Below are 27,664 nucleotides of genomic sequence, written 5' to 3'. Positions count from 1 at the left end.
CGCCCACCTGGCGGCGTCCCGAGGCCCCGCCCCGACGGGGGCGGGCCGCGCGCCAGCGTCGGGGGCGTGGTCTCGGCTGCGTGCCTACGCGCCGTGCGGGCTGCGGCGTCGGCCGTTGGCGCGGCTTGGGCGGTTGTCTTGGAGAAGCAAGATGGCGGCGACGGCGGCCGCGGTGGTGGCGGAGGAGGACACCGAGCTGCGGGACCTGCTGGTGCAGACGCTGGAGAACAGCGGGGTCCTGAACCGCATCAAGGTAGGGCGGGAGACCGGGGCCCGGAGGAGGGGAGGCCGGCCGCGCTTGCGGGCCGCGGGGCCTTTGTGGACGGCGAGCATCACAAAGGGGCGCGGGGCGCGTCGGCAGTACCGCCGGGGCTGAGGTCCGAGCCCGCGGGCTCCCTCGGAGCGGTCCACGCGGGGTCAAGGGTCACTCCCGGGGAGCCTCACGGCCCGGCCAGCCTTAGTCGGAGGAGGCCGACCCCGGCGTCCAGTCCCCGGCTGCCCCCACCCCGTCCCCACACGGCGTCCGGGGGTCCAGTCCCCGGCTGCCCCCCGCCCCCGGCGTCCGGGGGTCCAACGCCGCATGCTCCCTGGCTCTTCCCCGCCTTTGGTCTCAGCTGTCGGGCGGCGAGCGTCTCCACCTGTAAATGGACTTACAGAGCGTAAACCAGAGAGGTGGGTGCTGAGAGACACCCCAGGGCAGGATGGGGGACTTGGGAACCACAGGTCCCTTTCTTCACGGCGTCTCAGGACGCTTTCCGACGTGTCTGTGCACCTGCCGACTAAGCACTATCAACCTGCCCCTTTTCGTTTTGAGTTTTGAAATTGCCGCGTGTGCGCTTCTTGTTATGAAAATTGCCTTGATAATTTTTGTTCCTTTCCTCACCGCACCTCCCTCCCTTTTCAAAGGCCGAACTCCGAGCTGCTGTGTTTTTAGCACTAGAGGAGCAGGAAAAAGTAGAGGTATGAAATCGACAAATCGTAATGACTGTGTTCCTTTATGGTTAATTTCTTTTTCTTTTTTTTTTTTTTTTTTGTCTTTTTTGTTGTTGTTGTTGTTGTTGTTGTTGTTGCTATTTCTTGGGCCGCTCCCTCGGCATATGGAGGTTCCCAGGCCAGGGGTTGAATCGGAGCTGTAGCCACCGGCCTACGCCAGAGCCACAGCAACGCGGGATCCGAGCCACGTCTGCAACCTACACCACAGCTCAGGGCAACGCCGGATCGTTAACCCACTGAGCAAGGGCAGGGACCTAACCCTCAACCTCGTGGTTCCTCGTCGGATTCGTTAACCACTGCGCCACGACGGGAACTCCTATGGTTAATTTCTAATTGCCCAAAAACCATTCTAAATGTTGTGTATAGTGGGGCATAGCCAAGGATGATTTTGAACTTTAGTGTTGGGAGAGAGTCAAGATTATTCTCTCTTCGTGTATATTTTAGAGTTTGGGGGTAAAGAAAGTTAAGGCCGGTGCTAAATTTCATAGGTCCCTCTCCGCTGGGGACATCTGAAACACAGGTTAAAGCAGGAAGAAAAGGTTTCATTGTCAACAAGTTTACCGCAGGATCGGTCAGAACCTTTAACCTGCCCATATGCCTGCGAATCCCCACCAGGTGGAGGGGGTAGGAGGCAGCTTTCCCCCAGGTTATCTGGCCCCTGAGTTATTTTATTTTACTTATTTATTTATTTTTGTCTTTTTGCCTTTTCTAGGGCTGCTCCCGCTGCATATGGAGGTTCCCAGGCTAGGGGTCTAATCGGAGCTGTAGCTGCCGGCCTACGCCAGAGCCACAGCAACGCAGGATCCTTAACCCACTGAGGGAGGCCAGGGATTGAACCCGAAACCACATGGTTCCTAGTCAGATTCGTTAACCACTGTGCCACGACGGGAACTCCCTGAGTTATTTTAAAATCATGTCATTTTGGAAGTTCTCTTGTGGTGAAGTGGGCTCAGGATCCAGCATTGTCACCGCAGTGGCTCAGGTCACTGCCTTGGCGTGGGTTTTATCCTTGGCCTGGGAACTTCCACATGCCTCAGGCACTGCCTCCTCCCCTCAAAATCTTGTAGTCTTTTCTTGGGTCACAGGTCCAGTCACTTCTCTGTTTACAGGTGTATTTAGTGTTTCTCTCTGTGGCAGGTCTACCACTGTCTGAGTAAAACCCCCGGCCTGTTGGCAACTGCGTGGTCAAGGCCTCGCTTTCCCCTGACAGCTCAGTGTCTTCTCCTCACTTTGGACTCCGGTTCCCCTTTACCTTCCTGAAGGCCTTCAGTTCTTGCCTCTTCTGTCTTTGTCCTCGCTGAGCTGCCCTTGTTCTTAGCTGATCTGGACCCCGTGGTCCGGGTCTCAGGGGCCCTCACTGCCTTGCCCTTCGCCATGCTTGGTCTGAGGACAGTCTCAGGGGTCCCTGCGCTCAGCAGATGAGCTCCCTCCCCGTCTGGAGCGGCTGAGGCCCCCCCGGGGGGGGGTGCTTCCCACCCCGGGAGGCCCTGGGCCTTCCCACCGGCCTCCCGCCTCAGCCGCTTCCTGCCCTCTGACGGACGCACCTGTGACGGACGCACCTGTCTGTCCCTCCCGAGGAAGATGGAAGCAGCAGGTGTGAACCCTTCCCGCAGGCTGTCCCTCCCCTCGGAGGAAGCGCCCCTGCACCCGGCTCCTCTCCTCCTCCTCCCTTCCTGCGCAGGAGGCCTCCCTCTCTCTGGGCTTGGCCTCCGGAGTGCTCCTGTCATGCCTCTGCCACCGCCTGTGACCCGGGCCTCCCCTTTTTGCCGGCTCTGCTCTTGGGCCTGGAAACAAGTTAACTGCTCGCTCCAGGAGGAAGCTGGTTCCGACTCCAGTTCGGCTTTTGGTGCCTTTCTCGCTTTTTCCCTCATGGGCTCCTCTGGAGAGAGTGTCTGCCTTGTGTTCCAGGCACCAGGCGCCCTCTAATTCATTGACATCTTTTTTTTTTTTTTTTCTTTTTAGGGCCACACCTGCAGCATGTGGAAGTTCCCAGGCTAGGGGTCAAGTTGGCACCGCAGCTGCCAGCTGCGCCTCGGGGATGCTCCTCGGCTTGTTTCCGCTGTGCCACTGACTCTGTGACTCCTATGCCTCAGTGGTGTCTTTTGCTGCTGCCGGGAAGACGCGCCTGATGGAGTGTATCTTCATCCTGTCCTGCCTCAGGCCTCAGCACAAAATAGTTCCTGTCGTAATCAGTAGTTGCAGGGTGGGTTTAACCATAGGGGTAGTGTTTTACCTAATATCTTCACCAGAAAATTAAACTTTAATGTACATTTTATAGTGGTTTTTAGGATAAACATATAACGCTTACAGCGTTTCATTTTTTTTAACAGAACAAAACTCCTTTAGTCAATGAGAGCCTGAAAAAGTTTTTAAATACAAAAGACGGTAAGATGTTTGTTGTTATTTTTGTCTGTCTCTGAATTTTCAAATCTTGCCTCCATTTGGGAGAAATCAGGCATTCCAGATTGCCTTTCGAAGTCTGCGATGCTTTCAGGTTCTTATATTAAGTCGTATTTTATTGTACAACTGTTGAGTCGCCATTGCGTATCAGTGTTACTGGAAATTGTTGGTTAAAGCCAATTTTACTGTGAAACTGATGTTATTATAAAGAGCGAAACCCTAGTTCATTTAGGAAATGTCAGATTGTCGTACTAACACTTCCAGACTGATGATCCTAATGAGAGAATCAGGAGACTGAAATTTTCATTACTTAATTGTATTATTCAAAGAGAAGAAATGTGTGATTTTAAGCGTTGAGAAGCTTCTCTTCTCCTTTTGCTTTGGTTATTTTCCGTCCCACTGTCAGCGAGGAGGCCTCGGGGCCTCAAGACCCCCTCCCACCTCCCTTCTCCTCTTTGCAGGCCGGCTGGTGGCTAGTCTCGTGGCGGAATTTCTTCAGTTTTTTAACCTTGACTTTACCTTGGCTGTTTTTCAACCTGAAACCAGCACGGTAAGAATGATGCCTTTTCCATCTCTCTTTGAAACCGTCTTTGATGCAGATGAGTCCATTGTAAGCGGAACAGTGACAAAATTTGATAACTTAGAGTGTCTTTCATAAAGATTATTTTTACAGTCGATTATCTGTTTCTCAAAACCTGCCTGTGCTGTCCGACAGCTGGCACCAGTGTCCCTGCTTCAGGGGGCTTGACACAGGTGTCGTCGTCGCGTTCACCTGTTCTGACGTTAGTCGACTTGCGCTGCAGACTTTGAATGCAGGGACTCGTCGAGAAAACATGCACTTTTTAAAGATAGACGTTTCCTTGCCGGGAATGCGGGCCTCTTTGGGTTTAGAGATGTCTTTAAGTTCGGGAGAGATTTTTCTTTGATCTGTGAAAATAATGTTGCTGTATTTTGTGCACTGACCCTCTCCCATCTTACCTCTTTCACAGTTTCAGGGTCTGGAAGGTCGAGAGAACATAGCCCGGGATTTAGGTATTATTGAAGCAGAAGGTACTGTGGGTGGACCCTTGTTGTTAGAGGTGATCAGACGCTGTCAGCAGAAAGAAAAAGGGCCAAGCAGCGGGGAGGTAAGTTCAGCCCTTTGCTACCTCTCTGCTCCTCAGTCGTTGCCTCTCTAGGGTGGCCGTGCAGGTCAGTGTGCACGTTCGAGCTGGTTTAAATAAGGAGAGGCTGTTCCTTAAAGACAGAACAGAACATACCCAGAGATTGTATAAATACACATTTTGATGAAAATTGGAGATGTGGTAGCCCTGAGTTGGCTGCTGCACCTGTTCTGGGGACTGACCCTCAGAGTGTGGGGGTCAGAGGCTGGGCTGCGAGGAACCAGCCCCAGCTCCTCCACTAGCCAGCCTTGGCCTTGGCCTCCATGCTGCCCGTCCCAGGTCCTCCTGTAGAGCGGGGGTGGTGGCTTCCCGTGGGTGTCGTGAGGCTTACACACCTGAGTCAGTGCTTGTGAAATGCTGGGAACACTCAGTTGTTGGTCTTTATTTTTATTTCTATTTTTAAGCCTAAAAGGCCTGAATTACAGACTCGTTAACAATTTTTTGAATTTAAAAACTTTTTAAAAACTAGGCTTAAAACTATAAGCTGTTGATTTTGCATAGATTCTAAACATTTTCATACTTGAATTTTTGTTTTCAGGGCTGCAACCACAGTGTGTGGAAGTTCCCAGGCTAGGGGTCGAATCAGAACTACAACTGCCGACCTGCACCACAGCCACATTCATGCCAGATCTGAGCCGTTTCTGCAGTGTACACTGCTTCTCACAGCAGTGCTGGATCCTGTACCCACCGAGTGAGGCCAGGGATCAAACCTGCATCCTCATGGATGCTAGTCCGGTTCGTTACTGCTGAGCCACGACAGGAACTCCATACGTTGGTTTTTTGATTAGCCTTTGTCTGTCTTATTCTCATCCCTTCTGTTTGGAAGTTTTGCTAACGAGATGAGTGGTCTGATTTTTATGTACAAAGATTAGCTTTACATTAAAGATACTGTTTGACAGATGTAGCAGCATCACGACTCTCCCAGAGCCCTGGTTACCTGTGTGCTTTTAGACAGGTTGACAGGTGGGAAGGTGGCACGTGACGGGCTGCCGTCTCTGCTTGGACTCTCCTGTCCGGGTGCATGTTCTGTCCGCATCTTTGAAAATCATTAAAGCGTGAGCAAGTGCCTGTGGCATCTAAGGCAGACCAAGGTGATTCTTGCGGTGGGAAGACGGGAGCAGGTCAGGTGTCCTGGGAGAGCTGCGCGCTCTTCATGACCTGCTCACGCGGGGACACGGACCTCTGAATGGTGGGTGACCACTGCAGAGGAAATAGTGCGTGATGCAGGATTAGTCCCACACCGTTGATGAGACGTAGCTTTCAGCTGAAAGGGGCAGTGGTTGGTTCCGGGTTGCCGTTGTGTGAGCTCCATCTGAATGTGAGTGGGGGAGGCACCAGCAGGGCCTGGAGGACGCGGGCGTGGAGGCCGTGGGTCCTCCTCTCCGTCCCAGCGTCCCTAAGGATGCCAAACCGTTACGCTGGCCGTGTCACCTTACGCCTGGCTGGTTTTCCTCTCGTGATATCTGGGTGTCTTATATGTACACACACATGAACAAGTAGGTTCATGTTTAAAATAGAGGGTTCGCAGGTGTCCAGTTTGGCCCTTCTGTTATTTGTTAGCATTGACCACTTTGAGGAGAAATGTGATTTATAGTGAAATAAAAAATTAGAGGTGTCATCGGCTCGATAAGAAAACTGGCTGTGGATCCGTCCACTGAGGTCAGGCAGGGAAGCTTTCAGCAGAAGCGCTTTGTAAACCCCTTAAACCCAGGTTGCTGCGCCCACGTCTTTTCAGTCTCTGCCGTCACGATTGCTGAGTTAATTTTTAAAGTCAGCGCTTTGTCTGCTCGTCTTCTCTTTAAAATTGCAGGGAGGTTCCTCAGCTTTAAGATTCTGCACGACACGGCACCAACCTCTCTTTCTAGCCTTCGCCTCTCTTTGAATTGTGGAGCCTTCCTGTGTCAGAATGAGCTTACCCTTGAAAGTGGCCTTTGCTTGCTTGCGTTCTCCTTTTTTTTTTTTAGGGCTACACCCAAGGCACATGGAAGTTCCCAGGCTAGGGGTCGAATCCAAGCTACAGCCTCCAGCCTCCAGCACAGCCACAGCAACGCCGGATCCCCAACACACTCTGTGAGGCCAGGGATTGAACCTGCGTCTCCGTGGATACTAGTCGGATTCGTTTCCGTTGTGCCACATCGGGAACTCCCTCTCCTTTTTGTCATCTCTTCTCCACCTGAAATGGGACATTGTGTCCCCTGTCCAGCTGTGCAGTGTCACCATCCGTGTTCTCTGGCCTCTGACTGCAGGGGCGTTTTCTCTTGGTCCCCCACCCCTCCTGGCAGCCCTTGGAGTTGAGCCCCTCAGCCCGCTTGGTTGGAAGAGGTAGCTGCTGTGACGAGAGAGGTGCTGGTTGCTTTTTTTTTTTTTTTTTTTTGGAGACAAAACGAAGTGGGGAGCGAGTCCAGCCAGCGAGGTGGGAAGAGGAGCTCTCTGAGACGCAGAGGCCCCGTTGGCGTTGGCGTTGGCGTGGAGGGTCGGGGGAGGAGGGAGCGGGTTAGTCCTGGAAAGGAACCTGGGGCCCAGGCAGATGCGCCCGAGCGGAGTGACGTACTCAGCAGGTACTTAGCATCGGACGTCTGTTTGCTTTGTGGTTTTGCTAAAATTTGAGGAACATCTAATGAAAATATTTATAGGAGGAAATAAAGTAGTGGTTTTAAATGCTCACATTCTTTTGAGGTGGGTTTAGTGTGTTCGTGCTTTATTTTTAACTGTGTTTTAATTTGAACTGTAACCATTTCAGGGGGCTTTCCACCTGTCTGATGTGCATTCTCCACCGAAGTCCCCAGAGGGGAAGGCAGGTGCACACACCCCTCACAGCAAGGTGAGTCGGCCGCGAGGCCTCGGGCTTTGCTCTCTCCCGCGTTGTCACCTGTCGTGTTGTGGGAAGTGCTCCTCTTCCTTCGGTGACGTGTCCGGGTGAATCGCTTCTTTTGCTCGGTTGCTAGCGCTTTGAGTTTGTGTCATGGAAGGAGATAGGCCGTTACCAGCCTCGGCGGAGATGTGGACTCATTTGGTCCTTTGAACTTTTTGTCCTTCAATGAACAAGTCTACTCACTCTTCACTTGTAACTTCCTATAACCTGAGAGTATCAGACTCCAGGACAGAGAATTGTTGTGTTGAATGTTGTAGACAGGTGCCTAGATTTAGCACGATTTTTTATACAGTGAGCTCTTTTGAGTATTTATAAGAAAATCTGTTCTCTGGTTCTGTGTGTGTGTGTGTGTGTGTGTGTGTGTGTGTGTGTGTGTGTGGTTAAAGTTAAGGCCTGATTTCAGGGATTTGGCCTAAAAATTGAGTGAACACTTGCGTTGAAAACCAAGGCTCTACCTGCAGGAATGGGTAGGACGGTGACGGTCAGGCAGGGTGTCCCCTCCTGCGCCTGGTTGAGACGCACCGCGACGGAACCAGCCTGCGCGGAAGGGCGGCCTCGGTCCGGTTGTGTTGCCTGCCTCCCTGACTTCGCCCCGAGCAGCGCTGGGGAGTCCGCCCCAGAGTGGCTCCCGCCACTGGGGTCCTCCCAGATGCGTGTCGTGTCCCTTACCCAGGTGGGGCCTGTTCTGCTAGGGCCCCCTCGCGTTCGGGTGCCTGGGCCTGAGCCCAGTGACAGGTTCCTGTGGTTGGTTGCTGGTTGTTTGGTTGCTCCTTTTCATGTTTTAAATGGAGAAGCCAGAGGAGTGCTGTGCTTTATTTCTGGGCAGGGAAAGAGCCCATCCTGCTGTTGGAAGTTGTTTCTTTTCCCTGAGATCTTCTCAGCCTTTCCTAAGAAGGTTGGTCTGTCTGTGAAGGATTTTGCCCTGTGATGCTCCTTGGAGGCTGGAGCTGCTGTGCAGAGAGAATGAGGTTGTGAGTGAATCTGAGATGCCCTGCAGAGTCAGTACCAGGTGTCAGCTTTGCCTGCTGTGAGGATGCCTGGCTTTAGAGAGATTGGGGTTACTGCATATTCAGGAATGCCCTAGCCGTGCCTGTAGCACTAGGTAGTTGGAAGTTCTCTTATTAGCAAATTACTATTTTTGCTCTTTAGGGCCGCACCCTCGGCACATGGAAGTCCCGGGGCTAGGGGTTTAATTGGAGCTACAGCTGCCGGCCCACACCACAGCCACAGCCATGTAGGATCCAAGCCACACCTGGGACCTACGCCACAGCTCAGAGCAACGCCAGATCCCTGACCCACTGAGCGAAGCCAGGGATCGAGCCCGCATCCTCATGGATACTGGTCGGGTTCTTTTCCACTGAATTCATGGCAGGGACTCCCTTAGCAAACTATTTTTAAAACAAACTAGCTGTGCTAATTTTCCACATATTGTGTATCTTCACAGTGAAATATTAATGTTTGTTTTACGTGTTCCTCTTCTGTTTACATAAAAAAAGTTTCAGTTCTACCATGAGAGTCTTCAGTTTTAAGTCAGGAAATGTTGCTGTAAATACGGGGAAGGACGGGGACTTTTCAGGTGGATTTGTCTCCAGGCGCCCAAGGCTCGGGCCCCCTTCCGGTGGCTTTCAGCACAGCCCGGGCTCTGAGCCAGCGTCACAGGCCTGCGGGCGCAGTGGGCACTTCCTGACAGCAAGGCTCATCTCGGGCTGGGGTGGAATCTGTTTTAAGATAAGGCATTCTTGGAGTTCCCTTGCGGATCAGTGGGTTAAGGATCTGGTGGTGTCACCGCTGTGGTTCGGGTCACTGCTGTGGTGTGGGTTCGCTTCCCGGCCCCAGAGTTTCTGCCTGCCGCAGGCACAGCTAAAACAAAAAGGAAAAAGATACGGTGGGCTTCTGGCAATGAAAACAATTCCCCTGTGGTCCCACAGGGTCTGGCGTTGGCATTCCAGCACCTGCCCCGTCCTTTTCCTGCCAGCTTTCTCCTCTCTCCGAGGCCTTTGCGTAGGCACCTCATCAGTCGGCAGAGCACTCGGGGTTCTGGGGAGCCCTTAGAAGCCCGCTGTGTCCCTCCCGAGGGAGGGACGCTGAAGCCAGGGCCCTTCCTGAAGGAGCCGCTGGGAGCTCAGGGCGGTGCCCTCCGGCGGCCGCTGGAGGGCGCTGGAGGGCGCGGCCGCGGTCTCTGCCTTTACCCACAACCCATTCCTAAGACGCTCTGAGAGGACTGTTTCTTAGCTTGATATGCATTCGTTTGTTTGTAAAGATTTCTGTGTTTGGTAAAATGTCATTTTATTCTCATGCTCAGATACCAAGGTATAAAGGACAAGGTAAGAAGAAGACAAGCGGGCGGAAGTCTGGCGCCAAGGTAACTCGCGGGGCCGCCGCCGCCGCCTCTCCCGGCCGCCGGGCCCGGGCCCAGGCGCGCTGTTCTCGGGGAGGGTCGCTGTCTTGTGTCGACGGTCAGAATGTGCCAGAGTCAGGCAGACACGCAGGAAGCAGGGATTTGATTGCAGTTCTTACCCGGGTGCGTTAAAGCCAGGCACTCGGTCTTACCCTGAGGACTCCCCGGCTTGTGGCAGCAGCAGAAAAAGTTGAAAGTGCTGTGTTTGCCCTTGAACGTCCGTATTCTCACATCACGACCTCGATCTGAGGGCCAGCACGTTAGACGCCTCTGGGGTGAGTTCCGATAGGTGAATCGAAGGGCGGCCCCGCTGCCTTCTGGAGACTCTGTGTCCAGCAGCTCATCGGCCGGGGCGCGTTTGTGAGCCTTGGCCTCGCGCGGGCCCCCAGCGGGCTCAGGGGATGCGCTGGAGGGGAGCCGGCCGCAGGGTCGCCGCCTGCCTGTGCCCTTCCTCCCCAGAAGATCGCAGAATCTGACTGCGCCGGGAGATGAGCTGCTCAGGACCCTGAAGCGTCAGAGCTCTCAGAAGCCTTAGAAATCATCAAGACAGTTCTCACGCTTCCTTGGAGTAAGATCGAGTTCTTCAGCATTCAGTGCTTGTTGAGCCTTGGCTTATGTGTAGATTTTTTCAAGTAAGTTGCGGACCTCCAGAATTAAAGGGTTTTGAAAAATCCTATTTGCTGAGTTAGTAGGCTGTAGATTGGTGGTTTCATGGGAAACTCCTGGTCTTAGCTCATGCTATTCTGTATGCACTGCTACATGAGAAGATGTTTTAAGAGGTATTCCAGTGTGGGGGGACAGTCACAGAGTGAAAGCTTCGTGTTAAGTGCTGGGGGCAAGACACATTTAACATGGGGCCTCACTTAGCAGGTTGTGGTCCAATTGGAGAGGTGAGACGTACCTTAAAAATAATTAAGAATATCAACTGGCATGTTTTTTTAATCAATACTTTTAACCAGTTTCTTGGACTTTTTAAAAAGTATATTTCATAGTATTAACATTTTAAAATCTTGTCAGTGTCGTGAGTTTTAAAGAAGTTAGAACGTTTGGAAGAAGTCGATGCGTAGAACAAAAGTTCCACAAAACACCTTTCACTCTTTGTGCCCGAGCCAGCCTTGGGGGCCCAGCCTCTCGGTGGGCTGGGCCTCGTGTGCCCTGAAGAGTCTGCACAGGCCTGATTCTGGGGTGCGGGCTCTGAGTCTGGCCCCTTTTATTTATTGCTGAATTCAGTGTGGTTCATTCTGAGCCACGGTTGTGACCTGTGCTGCAGTTGTGGCAGTATCGGATTCTTTAACTCACGGAGCTGGGCCCGGGATCCAACCCGCACCTCAGCAACCTGAGCTGCTGTAGTCAGATTCTTAACCCACTGCGCCACAGCAGGAAGTCCACTTCAAGTGACGTCTTAATAAATGACAGCTTCTTAGGGCCGCACCCTTGGCATGTGGAGATTCCCAGGCCAGGGGTCACATCGGCGCTACAGCTGCCGGCCTAGGCCACAGCCACAGCCACGAGGGATCCAGGCTGCACCTGCGACCTACACCACAGCTCATGGCAATGCCGGATCCTTAACCCACTGAGCAAAGCCAGGGATCGAACCCGCATTCTCATGGATCGTGATTGGGTTCATTAACTGCTGAGGCACGAAGGGAGCTCCAGTAAATGACATTTCTTAATTTGCTCCTATTCTCGGAGTCTGGGAAAGCCTCGCTTTATGTTGGTGAGGGAATGGTGGCGGTTACATGGTGTGTATGTTTGGGAGGGTGTGTTGCTGCTTCGTTTGTGGTCCCCCGAGGATTTTCTAACTACAGAAACCATCCCCCAAAGAAGAGTCTTATCTTAGGGTTTTCTAGATAGACCAAGCATTATCATTCGAGGACCCCCCCCAGTGAGTGGGTATGTGGGGTGAACACGGTGCCCCGCTTGTGCCTGGCCAGCTGCTCCAGCTCACAGTGGACCCTGTGAGCTGCTGGCTGGAGAGCGTGAGAGCACAGCAGCTGGATGGGGTGGTCTTTAGGCCCATCGTGCTGCCACAGGGGTTCCCAGGGCATCTGGAGCGATCGCAGGGCATTTATACAGTGTGGGATAGAGTTTCTCTAGAAAAACTGAGCTTTTAGCAGGAAGGGCTATGTGTTTTGTGGTTTTCAAATTCCAGTGTTCACTTTCTAGGTAAGTAAATTAAACCTTTAAATACATGTGTGTATTACAATGGTAGTAAAATGACTGCTCAGAATAATTCATTCATAAGTCGTGGGTCAAAACCGGCCTTTGGCAGAGTGGGGGAGGGGAGCCGGGCCGAGGCCTGGGCAGGAGGAGAACTCACACTGCAGATACGGTTGAGCACTTTTGCAAACGGGGATCTTTCTTTGCCTTTGATGATTCTCTGTTATGAACAGTGCAGATGAAGCCTTTAGTTTAGAAAAAAACAAAATTATATTTTCCGAGTTTTTAAGACATTCTAATAATTTTGGTTTTGAGCTAGGAAAATTAGTTATTAGCTAATTTTGTTACTCTAAAAATTATTGAAATCTTGGACATGTAAGTATTCTAGTAGAAAATTAAATGTGCGCTAAAACTTTCTTAAAATTTTGCTGTAATTTTCCAAAAAGTTTATTAGTTTTGAGGTCCCTCCGTGGGAATTAACTGACAGCTGTAGTGAGAAGGCAAGGATTTGTTAGGTTTTAGTTCTTGATTATAAATGCCTCTTAGTTCTTAGGGCTGCTCTAACAAAGCCCCACAGGTTTGGTGGCTCAGAATAGCAACCATTGCTCATCTCACGATGGCGCTGGAGGCTGGAGGCTGAGGTCGAGGCGTCACAGGGTCGGTTCCTTCCGAGTTTGAGGGAGCAGCTGTGCAGGCCCCTCCCGGCTTCCCGTGGCTCCCGGCAGCCCTAGGCCCTGCGGGGCTTGAGACCATCCGGCTGCCGTCACTCCCTGGCTTCTCCCTGCGCTTCTGGCCTCTCTCACAAGGACACGCACTGAGGGAGGGGCCTGCCCGACTCCACTCTGACCCCGTCCTGACTGGTTCCATCGGTCGCCAGCCTGTTTGTACGTAGGAGCTTGTCATGGGCAGTTTAACCCATGACAAGCTCCAGGGCCTCTGAGGTTCTCTAGGGAGTGAATTCTTTTTTTTTTTTTTTGTCTTTTTTGCTATTTCTTTGGGCCGCTCCCGCGGCATATGGAGGTTCCCAGGCTAGGGGTCGAATCAGAGCTGTAGCCACCGGCCTACGCCAGAGCCACAGCAACGCGGGATCCGAGCCGCGTCTGCAACCTACACCACAGCTCATGGCAATGCCAGATCCCCAACCCACTGAGCAAGGGCAGGGACCGAACCCGCAACCTCATGGTTCCTAGTCGGATTCGTTAACCACTGCGCCACGACGGGAACTCCAAGGGAGTGAATTCTAAGGTGTTACCGTAGACTCTAGTTTGAACAGTTCTTAATCTTGGCGATTTAGATTCACCCTGAATCCTCGTCTGGTCACATCTGGGTGATAGACTCAAGTAGCTGAAGTTTGTGTGTAGAAGATGTGTCTTAAGCCAGATAAAAGTTGGGTTTTGTTTTGTTGTGTTTTGTTTTTTTTGCTTTTTAGGGCCGCACCCGTGGCATATGGAAGTTCCCAGGCTAGGGGTCCAATCAGAGCTGCAGCCGCTGGTCTACACCACAGCCACAGCAACGCCAGAGCTGAGCCGCATCTGCGACCTACACCACAGCTCACGGCACTGCTGGATCCTTAACCCACTGAGCGAGGCCGAGGATCAAACCCGCAACCTCATGGTTCCTCGTCTGGATTCGTTTCCACTGCGCCACGACAGGAACTCCCCAGATAAAAGTTGTTTAAGCAGATCCCAGGGTCTTTAACATACATGTTGAGCGGATTTGTCATCACTCAAAAGCTTTGGACTTCTCCCTGAAAATCGCTCTTCAAAGTTTTGCAGTACTTTCGTTTTTATCTATAGAATGTTTTGATAAATGTTTCTGTTCTGTTTTTTTTTTTTTTTTTTTAAATAGTAAAAATTATTTGGAGTTAAGTTTAGTGAATTCATTAGTAACCTTTGGGTAACGGTCTCTTTGGTTAAAAAAAAAAAAAAAATGAGCCATACTTAGTAAAGTAATGACATGTTCCTATGTGGCTTAGAAACTGATGTCGAGAACACTTCCAAAGCTGATTGGGTGTTTTTAAGAGTTAAATTTTACTCTGTAGGTAATTAGCTATAATTTTATTTATTTATTTATTTGCCCCCTCCCCCCCCCTTTTTTTCTGCTTTTTAGGGCCACATCCAGGGCATATGGAGGTTCCCAGGCTAGGGGTTGAATTGGATCTGCAGGTGCTGGCCTACACCACAGCCACAGCAATGCTCACTCCTTACCCCACTGAGCGAGGCCAGGGATCGAACCTGCATCCTCATGGATGCCAGTCAGATTGTTTTCTGCTGAGCCACGACAGGAACTCCAGCCTTTTTTTGGAGGGGGTGGGGGGAGCCTTGCCGGTGGCAAGTGGAAGCTCCTGGGTCAGGGATGGAACCCGAGCCGATGCTGTGACAACACTGGCTCCTTAACCCACTGCACCACCAGGGAGCTCCCAGAGCATCAGCCTTTGGAGCTAATTTCTGTACTCCACCTTTGATACCAGACCCCTAACTCCCTGGGGACCTTGGCAAGTGACTGAGACGGGTCCATGTCTCCTTTTCTATTTCTGCAGAGAAGACCACCTTCCCACACGCCATAGGGTTATTTTGAGGATTAAAATGAGGTAACACACGGAAGCGTTTAAAATCTTTGTGTGAATGGCAGCTGCCTTTATTATTGCCATCGTGATGTTTTGGTTTTGTCATTATTTTTATTGTTGTTGCCATAGACTTGTCTGAAAGCAAAAAAAAGCAAAAAAAAATCTGACCAAGGCTAGGATAAAATTAGGTTGTGACGATTAGGGCTACTGAAAGCGAGAAAACACGGTGTGCGGTTTATATTTTATGCTAATATTGCCAGGTCAATAGGACAGGAGTGGAGAAGGCTGGAGAATTTTTATACGTTGATTTAAGATGTATAGAAGGTTTCTATGCATCTCCACGGGCCTGTAAAGGCGGCGGGTTGGGGAGCCACTCTGAGCCCCTGAATTAAGACTAATGCTTTAACCAGCACGTCTGTGCCATGGAAGTGTGAATGGGAAAGGCGGCGTCTTTCCCCTTGATGTCCACTGTACTGGCGCTTGGTGGAAACTGCCGGTTTTGCCGACAACGGCTTTAATCCTTGGTTCATTCGTGTGAACTCATCTTCCTTCCCTCCTGCATGAGTCAGGCTCTCTGCTTACGAGGTGCAAACGTATTGAGATAATTTGTGAGGCAGTGACAGACATATATATACATACATACGTGTATATATGGTTTTTTTTTTTTTTTTTTTTTTTTTTTTTTTTGTCTTTTTAGGGCTGCACTCACGCATATGGAGGTTCCCAGGCTCAGGGTCCAATCAGAACTGCAGCCACCGGCCTCCACCACAGCCGCAGCAACGGGGATCCGAGCCATGCCTGCGAGCTGCACCACAGCTCATGGCAACGTCAGATCCTTAACCCGCTGAGCGAGGCCAGGGGTTGAACCTGTGTCCTCATAGACACTAGTCAGGTTCATACCTGCTGCGCCACGACGGGAACTCCGTCTCTTTCGGAGGGCGGGGAGAGTTGCTCATGAACGGGGTGGTTAGGAAAGGCGCCGCCACGAGGGGGGAGAGCAGGATCCTTGAGAGGCCTCCCTCCGTTTCCCCTCCCGAAGCAGCCGGGTGGACTGGTAGGTCGGGGTCACCCCCCCCCGGCGCAGGTGCAGGACCCCACGCGCGCGTGTACACACAGATTTGTGTGCGTTTACATGACTTTTTTATGTAAATTCTTTTATGCAAGTTTTGTTTCACCAAGGAGCACCTTCCCTGTCTGTCTCTCTCGAAGGCCAGCAGTGATGCTAGTCAGAGCGACGCCAGTATGTCGTCCTCGGAGCCGAAGAGCAGGGGGAGTCTTCCCTTACTGGCGGCCGAAAGTAAAGTTGGATCTTTGTTAAGCACCCAGAGTCTGGAGGGTAGAGACGGAGCTGGGCTTGGTCCAGGGGAGGAGGACGTGGAGGGAGATTCGTTCTTCGATGACCCCATTCCTAAACCAGAAAAGACGTACGGGTGGTGAGTAAACCGTTTTTGGCTTATCAGGCTAGAGGCTTAAACATGGAATTTCTAAATGTTTTATTTTACATTTAAGAAATAACGAGCTGCCAGTGGTTCTGTAATTATTGAATTCGTAAGTCTGATTTTGTGTCATTCAAAGCCTTTTATGTTGGAAAACAATTCTAGGCTTTGGAAAAGCTGGCTATTAATGATTTCAGCAGGTGGGTGTTTACCAGTGCCCGCCATGTGCCCAGCTTGGTGTCCAGTGCAGCAGTGATAAAACAGGCAGCATCTCGGCCTCTGGAAGCTCACATCTGGGCAGTGGTGTGTAAGAATCACCCGTGCTGTGTCGGGCAGGTGGAGAATGGGGGGCGCAGGGCCGGCGGCGGCGGCGGCGGCGGCGGCGGTGGTGGTGGAGCTGACAAGGGCGAGAGTGAGCCAGGCCGGTCGCTGGGCCTCTGGAGCCGGCACAGAGGACACGGTGCTGGCAGAGCGGCCCACCAGGTCAGGGCGCTGTAGCATGGCTGTGGCTTCACTCTGAGCAGCGGAGTGACTGGATCCAAAGTGCACTGTGACGGCTTCACCTGGCCGCTGGTCCCTGGGCAGAAGCTGTTAGGATTGTGCAGGTGACAGGCTGGCGGCAGCGGTGAGAAGTCGGCGGATGGAGCTGGAGGGTGGCGACGAAGGGGCTTTTGCTGAAACGCGTGAGAGAAGTGATGTCAGGGTGGCCCTGGTTCCCAGGCTGGGCAAGCACCTGTTCCCGAGGTGCAGCCTGGGCAGGGCAAGGCCGGGTGGCACAGGGGCCGAGTGACAGTCCCAAACTCCTGCTCCCCTGGCCAAGCGGGGAGGCCTGTCCGTGGGAAGGGGGTTGTTTTCAGGTGTGAGTCTGGGGGCCGGGGAGTGGTCTGGGCTGAGAGGAACTTTAGGGGTCAGCAGTCATAGCTAAAGTCGCTGCCCGGGAGCCTGGAAGAGGTCACCAGGGAGGGGACACTGCATCGGGCAGGACCTGGAGACCCGTGCTTGGAGGAGGGGGCCGGAGCGAGCGGCTGGGTGAAGTTCTGCTGGAAACCCGCCTTGGGTTTTTGCCCTGTGGGCCCTTGAGTCAGATGGCGGGGCGCTGGTGCAGGGATGCGGGGTTCACGGAGGATGAGAGGAGGGTGCTAGTGACCAGACCTTCTGGTGAGGTTGTCGAGTGGGGTGCAGACGGATGGGAGGTGGCTGGAGGGCGGCTGTGGGGCTGGGAAGCGTTACACATGGGGAAGATAAGTGTGTGTGTGTGTGTGTGTATGTGTGTGTGTGTGTGTGTTGCGCAAACCCGGCTTTCCAGAGGGAGAGTGAAGCAAGTAGGAGAGGGGAAGGAATTCCTGGAGGGCCGGGTGGCGTCGGGCCCGCCGGCGGGGCTGAGGGCGCGCTAGGAAGGCCGGCTCGCCTGGGTCTCTGGGCCGTGGAAGGAGCTTCCGACAGCACCATGGACAGTGCAGCTGACGAGAGGGGCAGCCAGCGTGCTGGAGAGCGGGGGTGCCCTGCAGCATGACTTGGCAGGGACGCTTAGCCTGCGTGGCCTGGCAGGTGTGCTCCTGCCAGGTGCGGAGTCTGTGAAAGGCGAATTCTGTTTCCCAGCCACCCTCTTGGTACCTGGGAGGTCTGTTCAGGCCGCTCCTGTTTCAGAGGCAGATGTCGGAATCGCGTTTGACTGTGCGCTTGTTTCTTGGTAGGAGAAGTGAGCCTGGGAAGCAGGTAGGAAGCCTCGCCTCGCTCTCTGACGCGCCCCCTCTAAAAAGCGGACTCAGCCCCCTCGCTGGCGCGCCCTCGCTGAAGGGCTCCGAAGGTGAGTGTCCCCGGGCCCCTGGCCTCGCCCACCGAGGACGGGGACTTTGAACGCCGAGGAGGCTGTGTTTTTCTTTCATCAGCTAAGTAGGGTGTGATCCGTGTTTATTTTCTCGGAAAAATACATGTAAAATCACAAAAATAGCCAGTAATTTTACTACTCCGTGATCTTTTCTCTTAACATTTTATTTTAAAAATTTCTTTTGGGAGTTCCTGTCGTGGCACAGCAGAAACGAATCTAACTAGGAACGGTGAGGTCGCAGGTTTGATCCCTGGCCTCGCACAGTGGGTTAAGGATCTGGCGTTGCCATGGGCGGTGGTGTAGGTCACACAGGTGGCTCGGATCCTGCGCTGCTGTGGCTCTGGTGTAGGCCGGTGGCCGCAGCTCCGATTAGACCCCTAGCCTGGGAACCTCCACATGCCTCGGGTGCGGCCCTAAAAAGACAGACAAAAGAAAAAAACATTTCTTTTGAATATAGCCATATTCTCTTTGTAGTTTTGTGCTCTGCTTTTCCTATGTCATGAAAATACTTTTTAGCTGTTTTATATAACAGATAAATTATAATTTTTAAACCATTTTTCTTTTGTTGGACGTTTAGAGTGACTTCTATAGGATATAAGTTCAATTAATTTTTAAAGCTGTGTTCGTAGATTCTGTAGAGACACAGTAGTTATTCTAGGAGCGTTGAACCCGTTCTGCCCTCGGGCCTGGACCAGATGTCTTTTTATAGGAAGCAGCGACAGGGTAGCTAGACACGGAGTAGCCCTGCTGCCGCACACAGATGGCGACACGCCCAGGGGCACGTGACCGCACGGACAGGCTCGGTGTCCCGAGTCCTGGTAACCCTGGGGCTGATCTGGCAGAGCGTCCAGAGCATCTGCCTGCCTCTCTGAGGGGATCTTCGCTGGGAAACTGCAGTGGGATTTTGCAGAATCTCGTACCACTTCCCGACCTGGCATGACCTGCTGCCACCGCGGAGCAGGTGGTCTGTACACTGGTCGTGCGTCTGCTCACACGGCCCACGCCAGCGTCGCCGCCATCAGTGAAGGGGTCCAGAGGGTCACGACCACGTCCCTGTCAACACTGACTGGGGAATAATGATCGCGAGAGGGCGCCGAGGAAGGGAAACCAGTGAGGAGCTGAGCTTGGTGTACCCGCTCAAAAGAGGAGTGACACTGAGAAGAACTAACTGGGGTCCAAGCGTTTGTACCCAGTGGCGCTTTTCACTGAAGGCTGATATCTGATAGTTGGGTGAAAAATTACTTTGGTGGGCAGGTGCCAGTATAGACATGGGGCTGAAAAAGGGATGAGTGTGGCGGGGAGGCAGGGCCTTGCGCTGCGTGGTGTAAGTGTGTGCAGCGTGTCACCGTCACCGCTGGCCGTTTCCTCTGGGTTTTCAGTTACTGTGTCTCACAGAGGAACTCTGCTGAAAAAGAGTTGGCATGGTTTAAAGACTGTTAGGTTCTAAAAGTCGGTTTAATGTGAATATTTTTTTCCTGTTCACAGGTAAAAGGGGAAACACAATTTTGAAAGATCTTAAATTGGTCGGTGATAAAATGGGATCGCTCGGATTAGGTAACTCAATTTCCCGTTTAAGTGTTCATTGCTTTAAGGTGATTCACTTTTTCAGAATATAAACTTAAGTGTCAGCCACCCCCTGCGAGCACTTGAGAACAGCTCCATGGAGGGTCTGTGGTTGGGGTCGCTGTGCACACGGGTGGAGGCAGCAGTGGCCACTGTGGATCCTGTCCTCTCGGCTTTAAACCTGGTAGGAAGATGGGTGTTGAACAGGTGCCTTACAGGTTCGAGGAGTCTGCACTGTTGTGGAAACTGGTAGTAGGTTGACTTAACCCAGCATCCAGGCTCGGGATGCCTCTCCCAGGAGGTGGCGAGGGCGCTGCCGGGATGTGAGAGCCTGTGGTGGAGACAGAGCAACGCGGGCAGAGGCCGAGGCACCTGTCTGGGTGCCAGCAGCGTGGGGTCTGACGGGGGAGGGGGGCGCCTAGCAAGACCTGTGGGGGTGGGGTGAGCTCTGCCCTCCCGCCTGCGGGAGGAGGAGCCTCCGAGTGCAGGTCGCGTGGCTCTCGGGAGCCTGACCCGGCAGCGGAGAACCCAGCGCCCTGCCTCACTGTCGGTCACTTGGGTGTCGTGTAAATAGAGTTGCGGTGGAAACAGAAACTGGAGGTCCCAAAGACACGTTTCTCAGAGCCTTAGAGCACAGTTCAGTTGGGGAGACACAAATACCAGCCAGAGGCTGGCATGTTCACAGACGGGCACGTGTGGCGTGTTTAAAGCGTCCGCAAATTGTGTCTGAAAAGGGACCAAGGAGGTATTTTAGGCTTTGGGGGCCACGTGTGGTCTCCCCCGAGTCACCGTAGTGTTTTTACAGTCGCTGAGACACGTGGAAGCCATTCTCGGCTCCCAGGCTGTACAGAAGCGGGCTGGGGGCCAGATTTGGCCTGTGGGCCAGGCTTACACGTGTTACCAGGAAGTCAGAATCTCATGCCATGTTCCAGCTCGTTGCTCAGTGAGGATCTTTGTCTTTGAACTGGCCCGAAAGCTGGGGAGGGTGGGGGGATCGGTCACTTGTCCCTGATCCAGACGCAGCCCGGCTGTCCCTCCGAGCTCGATGTGCGCTCAGCCAGCCTGGAGTCAGGGCCGCCGGGCCTGGCTGCGGAGGCTGCGTCCCCTTTGGGAGCTGCCAGTCGCCCCTGCTGGGCTCTCTCGTGACGCTTGCAGCCCGGCCGCCTCTGGGGTGTGATCGGAAGGTTGCTGCCCCTCCTCGTCTCCGGGCTGCTGTCGCAGGCTCGGGTTCTCCCCTGCACCGGCCGCCCTGCGGCTCTGAGGCCGGACACGCTGTTGAGCAGCGGAGGAAGGTGATCTGAAGCTTGGCGCCGCTCCTGCTCCTTGTCGGGGGCTCCTGGCTAGTCGAGCAGCGGTGGGCTGCGGCGGTAGCGGGCCTCACTCTGATTTGCTCTCCTCCCCACCTGCGGAGTCCACCTGTCCGTCTGTCTGATCCGTGGGACCCCTGCCCTCCCCTGCCCCCCGCCCTCTGCGCGGGCCTCGCGGTGGCCTCCGTCCCTCCTCCTCGCCGTCCCTGGGCGCCCGTCTTCCTGCAGGGCTTGGCAGTCTCTCTGGAAGATGGGAATCAGGTGTCCGTGTCCCTGTTCGGCCACTCCTGCCCCTGCCCCTTTAGGCTCAGGTCCTGATCACGACCTGCCAGGCCCTCTGCTCTCCACTCCTGCTCCATCCTGCGCCCAGATTTGTAGCCCTGCTTCCCCACCGCTTTTCAAACCACCACACTGTCCCCCTCTCAGGGCACATGCTCATTCTTGGAACACACTTTTCCCAATGACACGCACATCTGGTGCCTTCTCTGGGCTTCAGCCTAGCTGTCACCTGAGTGCGTTCTTCCCGGCCACTCCAGCAGCGTCTGGCTGGCTCAGCTGCTGGTCTTCCCGCTGGAGGTGACCACGGGAAGTCGGGTCCTCGAGACGAGCCACGCCGCTTGCCTTGCTGCCACACCTCGGGGGACAGGTGGCCATTCACCCTGACAGCACATCAGCCATAGGCTTTGGTCTGCCTGTCTGTCTGTCTGGCCCCGGAGGACTCGGGGCACCCCCCCCCCCGCCGGTCTGTGCTCTCCCCGGTGGACGCACGGCCTTCCTGGTGTCCTCCACGCGCCCGCCCGGCACAGCTGACCGTCAAGATGGGCCTCTCGGCCTTGGCCGTGGGGCCGGCGACCCTGTTTCCGCAGCTGCTCCCCGGGAAAGGTGCAGGCGTGCGCTCGGTGGGAGCCGTGGACGGTCCCTCCCCTGTGCCGCTGCCTTTTGTGAAGCTCTGTGTCGCGTGTTCCCGTGTCTCAGCCCTTAGGCCGTCCCGGTTCACGGGACGCACGTGAACCAGCCAAGGGAGGACCCCGGGCCCCGTCCAGGCTCTGGAGCGATGGGACCCGGTTCTGTCGGAGTGGAGTCGCGCACGTTTGCTGTGCCCTGTCGCCTCTGCACACGTCGTGATCATTTAAAAATTTTATAACTATGCTGAGTTGAAAAGCCTCATTTCAAAAAAGATAACCGTAGGGGCTTGAGGGTAACTTGCCTTGGCCGTATCCCAGTATGTCAAATACTTGCTCTGAATGTCAGACGGTGCTACCCACCGTCCGTCCGCACGCAGTTTGGTGAGCTCTGGAGGCTGAGAAGAGGCTGAGTAGTAACTGCGCGATAGGACATTTTGTTTCTTAGGAAGTCTGTTTTCATTTGCTTTCACAGTATATGCGGTGAAAGTGTAATTTCTGATCTGAGATTTTTTAATGATGTGATATGATTCAGGAATGTGGTTTGAAGGAAAGTGTGTGTAATTGTCAGTAGATCGTGAGGTTTATTTATAGAAATATGACGCATGTATCTTTCTAAAACTTCTCAGGGGCTGGAGAAGAAGATGACTATGCTGATGATTTTAATAGGTAAGAAAAGTGGCGGAGAAGACGCATTTACATTTTAATTTCCAAGCAGCAAAATGTGGCAAAGTTACGTTGCTGATTTTACTTGAATGTCTTTGATTCTCCTGTTCATGCTGATTGAAAGTACGTGAAAAAAGTTAATCCGAAGCACATTGGACTTTGAAGCCCGTTTCTGATTATCCATTAGAACGAGGACACTCTTACTCTGTTCCGGGAACGTGATAAAAAAAAACCGAGTCCCAGTGTGGAATTGACTCTGAAGCCCGCCGAAACAGTGAGGCCGCTGCATTGTCGGCTCTTGTCCTCCCCCAAGGGTCTCCGTGTTAGGAGGTGTCTGTTCCAGCAGTTGCCCTCGCACACGGTTTTTCTGATTCAGATGACACTGCGTAATATTTTGTTTCGGGTAACTGTATGTGTAAAGGAAATACGGTCTATGACTTGGCTGATGATTAATATGGAAGTCCTATTTGTTGTAGCTATGATTAGAAATTTTAAATTAGAGTCTGAGAATTTTATATAATTGGCAGTTTTTCCTCCAGTTTGGATTTTTCTCTGGCCGAGCCCACCGCGTGTGGAAGTTCCCAGGCCGGGAGTCGTCCCCGCACCATCGCGGCCGCTGGAGCCACAGCGGGACAACGCCGCATCCTTGGCAAGCTGCGCCTCACAAGAACTCCTAGAATTTTATTTTAATTTTAGCATATTGTACAGCGCTTTGAGAGGTGACACTTTAAAGATGCGGGGTTGCTTCTTGCGCGCCATCGTGACCCTAGTCGCGTGCTGAACCTTAGTGTCTCCTCGGTCGGGTCGCCGGAGCTGCGCTGCTGCTCCTGCTGTTACTGTAAGGTCTCGTGAGATGAGATGTGTGTAATTAATGCTGTGCAGCATTTTATTTCAAGAGTTCAGATAATTACCTAACAGACAGAGGAATGGTGGTTACTAAAGGAATGTTTATAGTCAGCAGTCTTCTTTTTTCCCCCTGACTTAGTACCAGCCATCGCTCAGAAAAAAGCGAGCTGAGTATTGGTGAGGAGATTGAAGAAGACCTCTCTGTGGAGATAGACGAAGTCAATACCAGTGATAAGGTACGACCTGCACCCCGCAGGGCCGCGGGGTGCTTTCCACGGGGTGCCATGGGGTGCTTGTTGCCTTGAGCTGCTGGGCAGCTTCCCTCGTTTGTGCTAAGCGGGAGAAAACAGTTGAAAATGGGGCGCAGGTGATGACAGAGTTTCCTGGTCCAGAGCCGGAAGGAGGTCTGTGACGGGCGTGTGAGGTGGTTTTCAGTCGCCTGCTCTGCCAGCTGAGTGCTCATGAAACGCCTGGGTACTGTTGCCGGGGCATCAGCTGCTGTGGGTTGGGGGCCACCGCAGTCAGGCCTGCAGTCAGAGTCCAGCGCCCCGCGTGTGCCCTGCAGGCAGGGTCCTGCTGAGGCACAGCGGTGTAGGAGGTTGGCGCGTGGACGCAGGGGTGAGCCCCGGGCGGGCGTGCAGTCAGGAGTCCTTTGTGGAATCCAGAGGCGGCCTCTTTGTTGGCAGGGAGCGGAACACTTAGAGCAGGTCAGCGTGAGACACCAGTGGCATCTGGGAGGAGGTGGGGGGTGGTCTGCCTTCAGGCGTGGGTCTCCATAGCCTGGAGGTGCACCTGCTTTCCAGGGTGAGGAGGGTCCCCTGTGCTGGCGACCGTCCGGGATTAATGTCCAGGATGGGGAGAAGGCCTTCGAGAGGCAGCATTTTATAACGCCTGGGCCTGCGGGCTGCTGCACGGTGGGTTTACGTTTTTTTTTTTTTTTTTTGGTCTTTTTGCCATTTCTTGGGCCGCACCTGTGGCATATGGAGGTTCCCAGGCTAGGGGTCGAATCGGAGCTGTAGCTGCCGGCCTCCACCACAGCCACAGCAACTCAGGATCCGAGCCGCGTCTGCGACCTACACCACAGCTCACGGCGACGCCGGATCCTTAACCCACTGAGCAAGGGCAGGGATCAAACCCGCAACCTCATGGTTCCTAGTCAGATTCGTTAACCCCCACACCACAACGGGAACTCCCATGGTGGGTTCACGTTTGTAAGTGGAGGTGAGCTTTGACCTTTGAGCTGCAGTTTCTTATTCTGAGATGGAGGTGTGACTGCCTCCCTCAGGGGTGGTTTTGAAGGTGAAGTGACAGTATGTAAAGTACCTTCTCTGATTCCTGACACCACACCGAGTGGTGTAATTTGTCTCTCTCTCGCCTTTCCACCTTCTGTCATCCGTACGAGGCCTAAAGCTGTTGCTTAAAGTTGCCGAAAGCGGAGTTCCCTTGTGGCACAGCGGGTTAGGTATCCAGCTCCAGCACTGCCACTGCAGAAGCTCCGGTTTCCACTTGGCGTGGGTTTGATCCCTGGCCCCAGAATTTCCACAGGCTGCAGATGTGGCCAGTAAAAGAAAAAGTTACCAGAGTAACTGCAGAAGGATTCTTTTAATCATCCGCTTTCTTGTCAGATGTCTTGTTTATGTGCAGTTGGACTGGTGGCTCAGCTTTTGGTCTCATCACTGACTGCAGAGCGGACAGGACTTGTGATGGGGAAGCAGTCGGTAGACGCTTAAGCCCCGCAGAGCGTGTTAGACCTTAGTCGGCGCTGCCCTTGCCTCTGACTCGGATTCTCTTCCTTGTTTTCAACAATCCAGCTTGATGACCTGACGCAGGACCTGACTGTGTCCCAGCTCAGTGACGTCGCGGACTACCTGGAAGACGTTGCTTAGGCGCCACGGAAGGAAGTGTTGCCATCGGCCAAGGACAGAGGGGACCCCGACCAGTTCCTTTTTTTGTCCCAGACCATCACTCTGCTGGGACGTCTGCTCCCCGTTGGTGCCTTGTGTTTCAAAAGACTACAGCTATTTTTAAAAAGTAACTTTTCATTTTACTAAACAAAATACTTCCTATTTGAGCCCACACGTGGAAGATTCCATACTCTTGATTTGGCCTAGTACACGTTTCTCTGTGGAGGTTGATTTTCTAGGCTCAGATTTCCTACAAGGCGCGAGCCCGTGAAAACGGCAGTGTTGCCGCGTACGGAAGGCACGGGTGCAGCCGAGGCCGCCCGCGGGTGTGCCTTGGTGCCAGCCGCCGGTCGGAGCGCTGGCAGTAGCTGGTCCTGCTGGCGGTTGCCAGGCGGCCTGGGAACGGTAGGCCCGAAGCCCATCGCTCTAAGTTACATGTGATAGGTCGACTTTCTTTCTCTTTCCTTCCATTGGGAAGGCTTGTTAGACCGTTCAGGTTTCATTAACATATCTTGTGTGCTCCGCAGTTTCGCTTGTTTTGAAGAAATCCAGAGATGGTTGTGACTTTTGAGTCATGGAATTGTCCCTGACAGCCTTTGTGGTCCCTGCCCTGTGTCCCTAGAAGAAGCTTTACTCACAGTTTTCTCGTCAGTATAGTTATAATTTATTATTTGTAAAGATGCCTTGAAACATATGAACTACCAAATGCATCTGAAACCATTAAGCAATGCCTTTATTTCAGGTCTGTAAGTTGGTTATGTCAACATCCACACTGGACGGTGCGGTAGTACTGGCCTGAGACCTCATCCGCCTTGAGGAGCCTTGCGCACGGTCCATAGTTTCATTGCAGCCCTTTCAGGTGGAGCCAGTGGTAGGTGTTCAGGCGGACTTGTTTACATTCTGTCCATCGTGCTGCTCTTGCGGGAGGTTGCTGATACTAGTGACTCTGACGTGTTCGCCGTTAGAAGTGACACCTGCATGTTCAATTGGTGTAAGTCAAGCTGTGATACATTCGGTACTTTCAAATTTCAATTAAAGCTCTTTCTTAAAAGTCGCCTTTATTAATAAAGGGAGCAAACCGGGCCTGACTCGCTGGTCTCAGTAAGTGAAGAGTTTGTGGTTTGTATAATGCCCGTTTTTCGTTTCGTATTAATCTAAACATTGCAAACGTATTTACTGGCTCTAATGTGGAACGGGAAGTGATGACGCGAGGATTCAGGTTCCGTGACTTTAGCCTGAGCCACGAGCACCAGGAGGAAGCAGGGCGCCATTCGGGCCAGGACAGCCTGGGAGCTGCTCCGTCGCCCCGGCCTCCACTGCAGGTTGTGACCTCGGTCAGGTCAGGCTGTTCCTGTGTCACGTGAGTACGAAGCGCGGCTGCAAGTCCCCAGCGAGCTTGTTAGAAGTGCATTTCCTCAGACGTCATCTCTGCAAAGACTCCCTTTCTGTGCAGGTCATAGGTCTGTGGTGGAATCTGCATCAAAGGTGTGATTTGGTCTTTGTATTATTTGGTGGGAGCTGGATTTCAGGAGCGTGATGGGAAATCCTTTCAGTGGAATGATTGTCAGAGGTGGCGTTTTAATTTCGTGGAAAGCTTTTGACGAGTAGCATCGGATAGTATTTTTCTTTCACCCATAGAATCCGACCTTTGGACAGTGTCTGGGAGGACGGGTGGAGAGTGCAAGTAGGAGATGCCTCTGGCAGCAGCTCTCCTGTTTTGTGGCTGCACCCGAGTCCTACAGAAGTTCCCAGGCAGGGGAGCTGCAGCTGCCACCTAGCCACTGCAGAGATGGTGCCTTATCCTCAGCCCACTGCGCCACAGCGGGAGCTCCTGTCAGTGCTGCTGCTGATCACATCGTTTGAATGATGTAAAATGCAGCTGACAACGCTGTTTCTACATGTGTTCCTTGAGTAAGTAGGTTTTCAGTGTGATTGGTGTTTTCTTTCTGTTAAGAAATACATACTGAATTTTTTTTTTTTTGCTTTTTAGTGTTGCTCCCGTGGCATTTGGAGGTTCCCAGGCTAGGGGTTGAATTGTAGTTGTAGCTGCTGGCCTGCGGCACAGCCACAGCAACACCAGATCTGAGCCACATCTGCAACCTACACCATAGCTCATGGCAACGCTGGATCCTTAACCCACTGAGTGAGGCTGGGGATCGAACTGCATCCTCATGGATGCTAGTCAGGTTTGTTCACCACTGAGCCACGACAGAAACTCCAAGGGGTCGAATCTCAAATCAGAGCTGTAGCTGCCAGCCTACACTACAGTCACAGACGACGCGAGATCCGAGCCCCGTCTGTGACCTACACCACAGCTCATGGCAGCACTGAGCTGTGACCCACTGAGCGAGGCCAGGGACCAAACCCGAGTCCTCGGCATCCTCACGGACACTAGTCCGGTTCATTTCTATTGCACCACAACAGGAACTCCCAAGAAATACGTATTGGAATATCAACCCAGGATATAACCTTTTTATGCCAAGACTTGTGTCTTACATTGGAGTTTTTGAAAATGTCTGTCATATGTTGATGAAAGTCTTGTTTTATTGATGATGAGTAAAGTGAATAAAAGCTCACGCCTTTTATATTTTGTAGTCACGGTAACTTGGTACCAGTGGCGCCGACGTGTCCTTGTCCTTGTCCCTGCCCCAGCGCCACTC

General features: G+C 52.9%; 1 protein-coding gene across 6 annotated transcripts; it reads left to right on the top strand.

The window, feature by feature from the left end:
* Nucleotides 1–140: 140 nt before the first annotated feature.
* CEP43 (centrosomal protein 43) lies at nucleotides 141–27,589 on the top strand. 6 transcript variants are annotated; one of them, XR_014843524.1, is made up of 14 exons: nucleotides 141–253; nucleotides 907–960; nucleotides 3,324–3,378; nucleotides 3,855–3,943; nucleotides 4,383–4,520; nucleotides 7,297–7,377; nucleotides 9,731–9,790; nucleotides 15,762–15,985; nucleotides 17,683–17,795; nucleotides 19,302–19,370; nucleotides 22,218–22,257; nucleotides 23,240–23,336; nucleotides 24,912–26,756; nucleotides 27,026–27,589. XR_014843524.1 is itself a non-coding variant. In XM_005654342.4 (13 exons), exons 1-13 carry the CDS (start codon nucleotides 152–154, stop codon nucleotides 24,984–24,986), a joined length of 1,197 nt encoding a protein of 398 aa, XP_005654399.1. In that variant the 5' UTR covers nucleotides 141–151; the 3' UTR covers nucleotides 24,987–27,589. The 6 variants fall into 6 exon arrangements, 3 of the variants coding, with proteins under 3 accessions (XP_005654399.1, XP_001926945.2, XP_005654400.1); XR_014843526.1 differs by lacking the exon at nucleotides 9,731–9,790; XM_005654342.4 differs by having other exon boundaries at nucleotides 24,912–27,589.
* Nucleotides 27,590–27,664: the final 75 nt, after the last annotated feature.

The sequence above is a fragment of the Sus scrofa genome, chromosome 1, assembly GCF_054392235.1.
Source record: "Sus scrofa isolate SSC_HxYL_T2T_F1_AM1 chromosome 1, Sscrofa_HxYL_maternal_Yorkshire_Landrace_v2.0, whole genome shotgun sequence".
NCBI classification, from domain to species: domain Eukaryota; kingdom Metazoa; phylum Chordata; class Mammalia; order Artiodactyla; family Suidae; genus Sus; species Sus scrofa.
Note: the sequence above shows the minus strand (reverse complement) of the source record. Positions and strands in the feature narration are given on the sequence as shown.

Bases quoted from the DNA above. Each gene is read 5' to 3' on its own strand.
- CEP43 (XM_005654342.4), top strand. From the start codon at position 152: ATGGCGGCGACGGCGGCCGCGGTGGTGGCGGAGGAGGACACCGAGCTG. The intron at 4,521-7,296 runs GTAAGTTCAGCC...TAACCATTTCAG, and splicing joins AAGGGCCAAGCAGCGGGGAG to GGGGCTTTCCACCTGTCTGA. The intron at 9,791-15,761 runs GTAACTCGCGGG...TCTCTCTCGAAG, and splicing joins GGCGGAAGTCTGGCGCCAAG to GCCAGCAGTGATGCTAGTCA.